This window comes from Gymnoscopelus braueri, assembly GCF_963280865.1.
Source record: "Gymnoscopelus braueri genome assembly, chromosome: 10".
Classification (NCBI taxonomy): Eukaryota; Metazoa; Chordata; class Actinopteri; order Myctophiformes; family Myctophidae; genus Gymnoscopelus; species Gymnoscopelus braueri.
Genome location: NC_137611.1, coordinates 42,972,444 through 42,985,104, shown reverse-complemented (window position 1 = coordinate 42,985,104; position 12,661 = coordinate 42,972,444). Strand labels below are relative to the sequence as shown.

Below are 12,661 nucleotides of genomic sequence, written 5' to 3'. Positions count from 1 at the left end.
TTGTCATATTAGTCAGATCCGGAATAGTATATGAAAGCCATTTAAAATATTTATACTATTGGTACACACCAGCTGCTCCCAAATAATTAATTACATCATGTTGCGACAACGCTCCTACGTGGTACACAGACAAACAGTAGCACATGGGTATAATAAATTGGACAGTTTTAGGAAAGGTCTATAGCCTATGTACTCACGTTGGCTGTATTGTTCTATTTCCACCATTCTAATGGATTCCAGGGGTGTGTAAACATCTCTGTAGTAGCTCCATAGTTTCCTCTGAAGTGACGCAGTTAAAGTTAACTTACATCCATATTGTCCCCGTTATCTTTCATCATCCACCTTTGTTCAGTAATCCCGAACAGAGCTAAACTTTAAGTTTACATCAATCAAAGCCTCTCAAACCCAGACACATTGCTGCGATGCGTATGTGCGTCGCCTACCTACCCAAAATAACAGACATACAAGCTATCAACGGCGCTGCGTCATGTCTGTCGACAGCTTACAGATCTGTTATTTTGGACAGCATGCAATGAGGCGCGCGCGCCACAGAGAAGCCAAACCAAAAACATTACATTACGTGGTCAACAACATACTAGACATGTAACTTGCTTGGAGCTTTTAATGCAGTGGTTCTCAACCTGTGGGACGAGACCACAATGGAGCACCCAACGCCTGGCGAGCTTGTAGATCTGCTATGTTCACAATATTAATCTGTGGAACCGAGTCAAACAAAATGGGGGGGTCCCCAGTTCAAATATGGTTATTTTGGGGGGTCATGAACGTAGCGTTTACGCGGGGAATATAATAATAATATAGGCTAATATATATAATATAGGCTATAATATAATATTCACCCGCAGCATGGGTTTAACGAGACAGCAGCCAAAATGAAAATCACACTAGATGATCCTATCATCTTATAAAAAATGTAAGTGCTTAAGATTTTAGCCCAAACCCAACGGACCCGACCCGGCCCGTCGGCACCGGCTGAGCCGGGTCTACGTTTTTTTTACATCCAAATAAATTCACATATTAATGAATTTGTAGCGTAGGCTATTGTGTTCACAATAAGCTTGTCATATTAGTCAGATCCCCAAGAGTATATGAAAGCCATTTAAAATAGTTATATATTCTTACACAGCTGATGCCAAATAATTAATCAACGGGGCAGCGCAAGTCATGACACAGCAGCAGATCGAGCACCCTTTAAAGTTTAAACCATAACATGACATAAATAATGGATCTTCAGAGCTTTCTTCATGTCTTTTTCACCTCAAAGTAAATGTTGGATTATTTCTTCAAATGATAGCACAGGCAGCGGCCAGTAGAAGGTAACATTGGATGTGATTTCTCCATTTTAAAAATGATTACGGTTATTCTATGAAACATATTTCATAGAATAACCATAATCATTTTTAAAATGGTTATGGGGCAGTGTATATATTTATATAGCCCTATTTGCTCCAAGCTGTTTTTTAAATAAAATATAGACTGTTGGAATAGGGTAGAATGACTCCTGTTCTTAACGAATTACCAAGATTTAATGAGAAATAAGGCTTCTTTAAAAAAATGACTGACGGGCTGGGTCTAATTTGTCAATTATTAGTCGAGCCGGGCTGAAATATTTAGGGGATATGAAAGCTCTAGTTAGTAGTTTGAAGTGCTCATGTGGCTAGTTGCTTCTTTTTGTTTTCATAGACCTGCGGTTGCTTATTTCTCGCCAAGGCTGGCAACACGGCTCATGGTCCAACGCACAAAGCCATTGCAGTGTCTGTGTGCACTTGGTGGGTGATTTTAGAAACCGGCGGGTGGTATTAGATTCCACTATCCCCCCCCCCGAAACCCGTACCCATGTGTGTCTGTAGAATTGCAATGTGGGGGATATAGCAACAACACGCCCACGGGCACACCTCCATGCGCAAATAACGGCGTCGGCATAATGGTGACGGGTAGAGCAGGTGCTAGAATAACCTATTGGGGCGGCGCAGCTCCATTATCCGGATTTAACAGGTTAAGGGTAGAGTTGCGGCTGGGAAAACTGGCACAGAATAGAGGTCTAAGTGTCCTTGGGCAAGACACTGAACACCTAACTGCTCCTGTATTGGTGTCATCCCTTCCAATTTCGCTTGTTTAATCTGTATCTGTCTGAGTTCTCTATGCTAATTGGATAAAATTGGTATCCTGACCTGAAAATGATTTTCTGTTTAATACACGATCCAGGTCTTTATATTGGATGTGATTTCTCCATCGCAACTCTTTCCCATCAAACAAAGTAATCCAAACTATTTTGTACTGCTTATTTTGATTGTTAAAAGCATAATTGTATTAAGACATGACAGCAATACAGAAAAAACGAAAATATCTCAATTAAAAATATATTTAATAGAATAACCGAATATCGTTTTGAAAACGGTTTGTAGGGGCAGCGCCGTTTAATTGAATATCCACGCACACCCCTACCTAATTGTATATATTTATATAGCCCTATTTGCTCCAAGCTGTATTTAAAAAATATATAGACTGTTAGAATAGGGTAGAATGACTCCTGTTCTTAACAAATTACCAAGAGAAAAAAGGCTGCATGCAGCAATTAAGCTTGTTTAGAAAAACAACGGGTGACGGGCTGGGCTGGGCCCAATTTGTCAATTATGGGTCGAGCCAGGCTCAAATATTTAGGCCCCATGAAAGCTCTAGTTTGAAGTGCTAATGTGGCCTATTATAGTCGCTTCTTTTGGGCTTGTTTTCATAGACCTGGTTGCTTATTTCTCAAGCTAATTCTGGCAACACAGGTCCTGTGCGCAACAGCACACAGTGAGGATTTTACATGAAACAAACCCGATGTTTGCCTTCTAAGCTCTGGACTTTCATTGCCTTTCAATAAAACCACATTTGATAGATATAAGTATCACCTACATGTTACTGATTTGAGAGAATGTTATATTTTTGTAATCAGTTCATTATTTCCTGAGTAATCGATGAATAAAAATGACAATGCACAAATTGTCTTCTTTAAATAGACTATCATCTTATATAAATATAATTGACACAAGGAATTGACACCCTCCCTTCTGCTGAATATAGTTAAATTAGATATTTGTTGAGAATAATAGTCTAGTAGAGAGAGGTGTGCGCTGTGCGTACTGGCCGTCTCCACGAATCCATTGCAGTCTGTGTGCTCTTTGCGGGTGGTTTTAGAATCCGCTGTGCGCTTTCCCAAAGCCGCACCTGTGTGTGTGGGCAGAATAGCAATTTTGGGGATATAGCAACAACACGCCCCCAAGGCACGCCTCCACCCGCAAATAGCGGTGTCGGCATAATGGGTAACGGGTATAGCAGGTGCAGAATAGCGTTTAGGGACAGCACCAGCTCCCTTATCCATATTTAACGGGTAATGGGTAGAAGATCGCGTGTTTAGGGTAACGGGTAGGGTTTTAGCCTGCCACAGAATAGGGCCCCTTTAATGATTCCTATATATTTGAAAAAATATATATATAGTTTTGCCCTTCCCTTCATTATATTTTTTTCTAAAATGCAATCATACATAGAATTCTGGGAAATTGCAAAGTGATTTTTTTTTTTGGTAAAACGGGCCCCTCCCGCTAACTTTGGAAGGCAATTACGGACGAACGGTATTGACTATCAAAATTCCGCTTGGATATGTTTATTGCATGGGTCCAGAGATCATGTGTACCGATTTTTGTGAGATTTGGACAAAATCTGTAGGACAAGGTGCAAAAACTGTGTTTTGAAGAAAATTCAAAATGGCGGAAGATCTTTCTAGACGCAAATGGGCGTGACCTATATAGGGAGTTGGGTCATGACCCAAGGAATCTAGGGAAAAAATATTTTTATTCTACGACCTACGGTTCAAGAGTTATAGGCCAAAACGTAAAGTTGGCTGTTATAGCGCCACCATGAGGCCGACTGGTGTAATTATTTTTTTAATAAATTCTCATTAAATTATGAACCTCCCCTCCAAGTCTTGTAACTCTAGCCCTTACGGTTTCTGATAAACAAATACTTGAATTTGAGTTTTTTCATTTTCCCATTAAAGTGTATGGGGAAATTTCATGCACTAATAAATCAATATCAATTAAACTATGTAACCAATGTCTTAGCAAACAAGCCATCGATTCCCGGTGAAGCCGGTCAATTTGACATATGGCACGAGTGTGGGAAAAATAAACTGTGGGAGAAATTGCGCGACAAAATAAAGTTTATCTATAAAGAAGAATAAAGTCGGAAGAGTACTATAGTCTGGTTGCCCTGTTCTGGCAACCACACTAACTAAAGACACACACTGACAAATTAACATGTGAACCAGCAAAAGCCCCTGAGTCGATCGAACCCTTTTCACTTGTTCATGTTTTGGGCCCAAACTTGCAGTAGCAGAGCAGGACACTTGTCCTCAGTCCTGGGGGCTTGATATGGATTGGCTGACTCATCATGACATCATCGGGGACGCGTCAGACTGTATATAAAGACCCGCCATCTCAGAGAGAAGCCAGAATCAGAATCTTTAAGGATTTTGATAGTGTTTTCTACTTACCATACTTTTCGGATCCGTACCTCAGCTTCGGCTGTTTGGCGTGAAGCCACATCCCTTTGAAGTTCACGGGGCAGATAATCTCTCACCAGCGTGACTGCAGTGCAAGTGGCAGCCACCAGAACAGTGGTGGAAAAAGTACTCAAATTCTTTACTTAAGTAAAAGTGCCAATCCTGCAATATAAAAATACTCTGTTACAAGTAAAAGTCCAGAATTCAAAATTTACTTGAGTAAAAGTACAAAAGTACTGGCATCAAAGTGTACTTAAAGTACCAAAAGTGAAAGTACTAAATATTTGAAAATAGCAGATCTACAAGCTCACAACGCGTCGCGATGCGACGCGTTGTGAGGTTTTTAGATCGGCTATTTTCAAATAGCCTATGTATAAAATAGGGCTAAAGTGGTTAATGTATGTTTCATAATATCATAATTTATATCTGCAAAGTAACTAGTAACTAAAGTTTTCAAATAAATGTAGTGGAGTAAAAGTACAATATTTGCCTCTGAGATGTAGTGGAGTAGAAGTAAAAGTATTGGAAATTGGAAAATACTCAAGTAAAGTACAAATACCTCAACATTTTACTTAAGTACAGTACTTAAGTAAATGTACTTAGTTACTTTCCACCACTGCACCAGAAGCCATGCAGTGGAGGGGACGCCACTACTGTAAGCACATCGCTGCACCAGTGTTGATTTTGACAGCATATTTAGATGTAGTTTTAGTCATAGTCTTTTGAATCAAATTCCATTTAGTTTTAGTCATATTTTAGTCATCTGAAATGTTTTACTGTTAGTCTAGTTTTAGTCGACTAAATAACATAAGATTATAGTCGACTTAAATCTACAGTTGTTTTAGTCGACTATAATGTATGTTGGCGGTGCCTTGATGGTGTCGTAATGACTGATTTTACACTCGGTTGCGTGCTGAAAATAGCAGATCTACAAGCTCACAACGCGTCGCAGTGGGCTTGTAGATCGGCTGTTTTCAGAGCGCGACACCCGAGCGCAACCAAACATAAAATGACTTGTCTTTTAGTTCTACTGGATCTCTTCTCCATTAGATCCTCACTGACATTTTAGTCTAGTTTTTATTTGTTGACGAAATTGTCAATATATTTAGTCTTAGTTTTAGTCATCATAGCTTAGTTTTTATTTATTTTTTATTCGGTTTTCGTCAGTGAAAAAAGGTAGTCGACGGACATTTTTCGTCATAGTTTTAGTCGACGAAATCAACACTGCGCTGCACTTCTGTGTCTCCTCTCGTTCGTGGGGATTCCGGCCATTCGGGCTGGCGGAGAAAGTACTCTCTCAGGTAATGCCAAGCCAAGTGACCAACCAGGTGACCACCCTGTTCCCCTACATCATTAATGAGCCAACCAAATGTCCAGAGGGAGAGCCACCACCATTCCTAGTGTTTCTGATACTCACCGAGGCTGATCAAGTAGAGGCACGGAATGTCATACGGAAGACGTGGGGCAATGAGGGCCTCGCTCCAGGCCTAGGAGTCATCCGGCTGTTCCTGTTGGGGGTGAAGGAAGGCGAGCTAGGACGCCTACAGCAGAAGACCCTGGAGTCTGAGAGCCAGAGGCACCACGATATCCTTCAGCAGGATTTTTTGGATACGTACCACAACCTGACTATTAAGGTACTGATGGGGATGAATTGGGTGGCCACGCATTGCCCACGGGCCAGCTATGTTATGAAAGTTGACAGTGACGTGCTTGTCAACACCAATTACCTCATCCACAAGCTGCTGAGACCTGAACTGAAACCCAAGACAAACTACATTACAGGCTTGATCATGAGGGGCCATAGGCCATTCCCAGACAAAAGGAAGAAGTATTACATGCCCCCAGAAGAGTACCCAAGCAACATGTACCCTACCTTCTGCTCCGGGCCGGGTTATGTGTTCTCCGGAGACATGGCGACGGAAATCTACCAAGCTTCTCTGAGCATTCCCCGCCTGCGTTTTGAGGATGTGTACGTGGGAGTCTGCCTGGCCAGGCTAGGGATCAAGCCCACACCTCCGCCCAACCACTGGGGATTGCCCTACTCCAGATTCAAGTACAACAACATGGTCACAGTCCACAAGTTTAATCCCAGTGAGGTGCTGCAGTACTGGAACAAAATGCAGGGCGACAAGCTTGCGACCAACGCCTAAGGTTGGACTACCTCTTGTCCATAGCGGGAGAACTCCTCTAACGCTATGGACCAGAGCTAGGGTTGGACAATAACCGCTTCCCATATGGTTATGTGATGCATACCGTGGGGTTGAGTTCATAGGGCCCTATTCTAGGTCAAAGTTGCCAAAGCCGCTAATGGCAGATTTACGACTAGAGTTTATTTTGCCCCCCCAAAAATAATTTCAACTCAATTGAAAATCGTTGATCGAAAACCGGCAAAAGTGGCTGTTTTCAAGATGTTTTGTCCATTATCGCTGGAACGGAAGGTCCAATCAGTTCAAAGCTTGGATGTTGACTATTAAGCACACAATGACACATGTTCGGGTTATTTGGGTTTTCTAGGGGAGGCGAGATCTTAGTTGGGGAGGCGACCGCCTGTCCTGCCTCTACAGTGGGTACGCCACTGCCACTGCTCTACCTGGCTGCTTTGCATAACATTAGGCTACTCGAGAAAAGCCATGGACTTGAATTGAATGTTTTACATTCCTCTCACAATAAGAGACAACAGTCTCTGCACTGCAGAGTGTGAAAGGGTTAATCGCTTAGCAGACGACCCAAGAACAAGAGCTGATGCCTACCAGACACTCACAAAGTTATCCCTGTCCGTTTTTGGAAGTTCTTATGACTGTTCATATGATCTGATGTCTTAAAAAAAAGTAACTAAGTTATTCAAGTAAAGACAAGTTGTCTGATTATTTGAAGTACTTATAAGGGCTTTTATATAAAACTAAAAGGAAAATAAAATAATTAATCAATTGAAACAAAAATAAAAACAACAAATTAACAATGCAACTAAATAATAAGAAATATGATTACATTAAAAATCACATGTTGGTTACAGAATTTCAACTAGCACTGAGCATGCACGGGACGTCATTAAATAGAGCCCCCCTAGGTCAAAAATCCACAGCTCATCACTGATTACCTTTAAGAGAAGACTGCGCTACCCATTATCCCCAATCCTATAAACGCTCTCCTATCTCCCTGTCTGCAGTGTTGCCTGGTCTGATTATTATAAGCCACATTGGGCTTGTTTTCCGGCCGGTCCTAGGTGGGCTAGGCAACAAAATACAACTTATTTTTCCAAATACATTTTTATATTAATTAATTTGTAGCCTATTGTGTTCACAATAAGCAACTTGTTAGTCAGATCCGGAATAGTATATTTAAGCCATTTAAAATATGTATACTATTGGAATCTGTCATGATGAGCAGGCCTTGCATGGTTTCCTCCGCTGTTGGTGAGTGAATGGGTGAATGTAATGCACATTGTAAAACGCTTTGGATAAAGGCACTATATGAATGCACCATTGGACATTGGACTGGTTTGCTGTCATGATGGCACACCCATTCCTCCACACACTCAAAACTCCAGTTGGCAAAGAGAATTGTGACAACAGCTGGTGTTTTGGTCCCCAAGTAGGGCATGGTCTCTTTTCTTCTCTTTTTTCTCTTTTTTTTCAGATTATGTAAAGTGCAGATTGTAAAGCTTTCACATTATGTGTCATACATAGAAAATAGTTAAATAAGATATGCTTGAAGGTTAAACCTAAAATAAAATAAAACTTGAGAAAATCTTCCTGAAGCGTCTGCGGTTACACCAGACAGTGGTTCTCAAACTTTTTAATTTCAAAGACCCCCAGTTTGGTATGTATTAGCGCCACGGACCCCCATAACTCGGGTCCATTTGGTTCCATTTGTACACTCTCAGAGTTACAAACCTATAAGGTTCTATTTGGTTCTATTTATACATTCTCTGAGTTACAGACGTTTAAGGGTCCATTTGGTTCCTAACTATCAATCATTTTGCTGGGGACCCCCTGGAACCCTTTCAAGGACCCCTGCCGGTCCCAGGACCCCACTTTGAGAACAACTGCACTAGGCTATGTCAGCTGTCTGCTCAACACACTGGCACTATCACTTATGAATACACTTTAAATATTTGATATCTGCTGCTGCGTTGTGTCTCTCACCTGCACATGAGACTGTGATTCTACATCTGCTGCTATTTACATCTGCTGCAAATGTCTCTAAAACTGAATTTCACCCACCTTTTACACCTGCAAACTTGTGATTGTGACAATAAAGTTTAAATTGAGATTAAGTTGTCAGTGGCGCCAGCTAACACTCCCTCAGCAAACAAAGTTGACAGAGCTCGCATGTTTAAATTGCTGAATGTACTGTACGTTAAAAATAAACAGTTATTGCAAAAGTAAGCAAAATAACATGTGGAATTGTATATCTTATATCACAAGCTTTTAAGATTAAAGGAGGAGTTCACCCAAGTTTTTGTGGCATTCCTAAGCTAATAATTTGATGACCGTGTGTATTTCCGGAAGGAGACACAAATAATCTACTTTGTGTCTCCTACCGGATACATTAGCTGGTAGGAGACGGGAATCAAATTATTAGTTTAGGAATGCGACAAAAACTAAAAAGAATCCATGGATTCAAGGCTTCATAGGGTGTGCAATTGATAGAAAATAAGTCATTTTTTTGGGTGAACTACTCCTTTAATGTATTAAGCCAAAATGCATATTACTGTTTTTGTTTCTTTTTTTTACGTCAATAGACATAATCAGCAAAACTCCTGCACAACTTCTTGCCCGAGAAATGGCTGCTTACAGGATATCAGGATGTCCCTGCGTAAGAGCATTAAGAAGTCAAGTTATTTGTGAGCCATATTGTTTTAGACACCAGGCGAGTGTGGTTTGCCGCAAGAGGCAAGACTTAACACTTTATTCGCTGATAGCATAAATTTGGTCCAACTCGCATTGTTAGTGTGTTCACTTCATTCACTGTACATAAACACCCTATATAAGGATACAAACAAGCCAGCTGTTGTCAGTGAAAGACCTTGAACAATTAATTAGAAAAAGTCCCACACAGCGAAAGCGCCCGCTTGGAGTCCAAACTGTGCCAGGATTTATTCCAAACAGCTTCTCTCTCCCTTTTCACTACCGGCGCTATAGTTTGTGTGACCCCCGCTAACAATGACTTCATTGATTCTGCCACAAAGCTGAATATCATATTATTAGTATTTTTCTTGCCTTTTTAGTTTCATATAGTTTGTGGGGTAGTTTAGGAGCCGTCCATCACTGGTTCTATAGTGGAGGCTGACCCAGAGCCTGCTGGGAACTGAACTGTAGTTAATTAGTGCACAAAGCCAGGGGTACAAAAGGAGGAAGGAGGGGGGGGGGGCACCCACAGAGAGTTGGGTGGGTGAAGTTCTCTGCTTTAGGGGGGGTGGGGGTATATCCAAGATGTGTGGGTTATGTGAAGGAAGGGGTCGGGTTGGGGGTCTTTCTTGAGTTATTACGCATATAGCGGGGCTTGGCATGGGGGGGGAGTCAGGGGAAGTGTTCGGAGGTATAGGTTGAGTTAGGGATGTTAGAGTAGGAGTATTCAAAGTCGGGTCTGGGCCCGGGGGGGGGGGGGGGGGACCCCCAGGGGTCCTTGAGGCGGGTACAAGGGGGTCCCCAGCTAAATGATTGATAGACAGGGATTTGGAAACCAAATGGGCCCTTACAGGTCTGTGACCCCGAGAGTGTAGGCTACAAATGGAACCAAGCGGACTCGCAATGGTTATGAGGGGCCCGCTGCGTAATACACATCAAACTGGAGGTCCTTTAAATTAACCACATGCCCCAGCATCCATTCATATTCTGCCACTCTGCAAGCTCACAACGTGCACATTGACAGCTTGTAGATCGGCCATTTTTTAGCAAAGAGATTTTGTGTGAAGTTATACACCGAAAGAAAGCGGTCCAAGCACGGCGCCAGCTCCTCAGGTCCAGTTTGCTTCAGTCTTGTGGTTAAACGTTTGAGAGCCACATGTGTAGAGCTGTGGGTTGAGTTTGGGAGGTTAGGGGTGCGAGTCTGTCACTGTGGTCTGAGTTAGGGGGGGTTTAGGAGTGCATGGCCTATGGGCAGTCAGTGGTGGAAAAAGTACTCAAATTCTTTACTTAAGTAAAAGTACCAATACTGCTAAATAGAAATACTCTGTTACAAGTAAAAGTCCAGAATTCAAAATTGACTTGAGTAAAAGTACGAAAGTATTGGCATCTAAATATACTTAAAGTACCAAAAGTAAAAGTGCAAAAATATTTGAAAATAGCAGATCTACAAGCTCACAACTGTGAGCTTCTAGATCGGCTATTTTCAAATAGCCTATGTATTAAATAGGGCTAAATGTGGTTAATGTATGTTTCATAATATCATATTTTTTATCTGAAAAGTAATTAGTAACTAAAGTTTTCAAATAATTGTAGTGGAGTAAAAGTACAATATTTTCCCTCTGAGATGTAGTGGGGTAGAAGTAGAAGTATTGGAAATACTCAAGTAAAGTACAAATACCTCAAAATGGTACTTAAGTACAGCACATGTACTTAATTACTTTCCACCACTGCCTATGGGCTAGCTGAGTTGGGTGGTTAGGGTGTGGGGTATAGTGGGCTGGGAGGTTATAGGGGAGTGAGTGGGGATGGCTGGGGATGTGTGGCTGTGACTGGAGTCGTGGGGCGGTGGTGGCAGACAGATGAATTAGCAGTGTGAAGGGGTGCCTTGTCTGGGTTCGTCCATCCACACACCATGAGCTGAATGCAGTGGTGGAAAGTAACTAAGTGCATTTACTCAAGTACTGTACTTAAGTACAATTTTGAGGTATTTTTACTTGCTGGAGTATTTCCAATTGTCAGTACTTTTTACTTCTACTCCACTACATCTCAGAGGCAAATATTGTACTTTTACTCCACTACAATTATTCGAAAACTGTGACGCATTGTGAGCTTGTAGATCTGCTAATTTCAAAATATTTTTTACCCATTTGAAAACTTGTGAAATGGGACCTTCTGCATAATGAGTACTTTCTACTTTTGGTAGGCCCCAATACTTTACCATTATTATACCAATAATTTCTACATTGCGGTATTGATACTTTTACTTAAGTAAAACATTTGAGTACTTTTTCCACCACTGGATGAATGCAGCAATATCCTGGCAGCCAGCAACACGCTACTGGAGTCCCTGATGAGGGACAAAGGACCCGACGGGCTAGGCGGGCGGTAATGCACTTTAAAAAGAGAGAGAAAGAGACCTACAGAGAAATATAAAGGCACGATGCAGAGAGAGAGAGCAAAAGACACAAAATAAATGACTTATTCATGTCATAATTGTTATGTTAGTCTAGTAATTTCAGTTTATACATTAAACAATAGAAGTCAGTCCACTCCCCCGTAACAAGCACTTCTCTCTCGCTAGTCGCTGCACCGAATAACAGATAGATAGCCGACCGCACCGTGTAATCAGTGTCGCCAGGTTTTGTGAGAGAAATAAGCAACCAGGTCTAGGAAAACAAGCCACACATTAAATATGCATCGGCTATTTGAAAATAGCAGATCTACAAGCTTAGAACTGCTATTTTCAAAAACTCTTGCAATAAAATGTGGAATATTTCTGAAACATTCTAACAAAACAAATGCTCCTTGTGCACAAAACATGTATGAAAATATTTGAGAACCAAAAGAATAGCCTAAATAAGCAACTACACTTAGTTTAGAAATAAGCCCCAAAAATTGCAACCCGAAAACTACCAATATTTACAAGCAACATTACAGAAAAACAAGCCCAAAGTCGCTTATAATAAGCGGACATGGCAACACTGATCACCAGCGGGCTAAAAAGACACAGAGAATGCACTTAGGCTACAATGCACCCAGTGGCCTGTGGGAGGCGCTATCTCTCCACCGAAATCATGATGCGAGCACAGTTCATTTTAGAACCTGAACATTGATCAAAAAAAATGTGTTCCGATGAATTCAAACCGCCACAGACGGTCGGCTGGTGCCCACGGCCACGGACCCCATGGTTGTCTGCCTGCCTGCCCGCGTCCCCCTCCCTCCCGGAGGGGTGTGTGACCTGAATGTTGGT

The 12,661-nt window shown here is 41.6% G+C and overlaps 1 protein-coding gene across 1 annotated transcript; it reads left to right on the top strand.

The window, feature by feature from the left end:
• Positions 1 to 5,865: 5,865 nt before the first annotated feature.
• Positions 5,866 to 6,711, top strand: LOC308093578 (beta-1,3-galactosyltransferase 2-like; the record flags this gene model as incomplete). The annotated part of the gene is made up of 1 exon (XM_080439910.1): positions 5,866 to 6,711. One exon carries the CDS (start codon positions 5,866 to 5,868, stop codon positions 6,709 to 6,711), a length of 846 nt encoding a protein of 281 aa, XP_080296036.1.
• Positions 6,712 to 12,661: the final 5,950 nt, after the last annotated feature.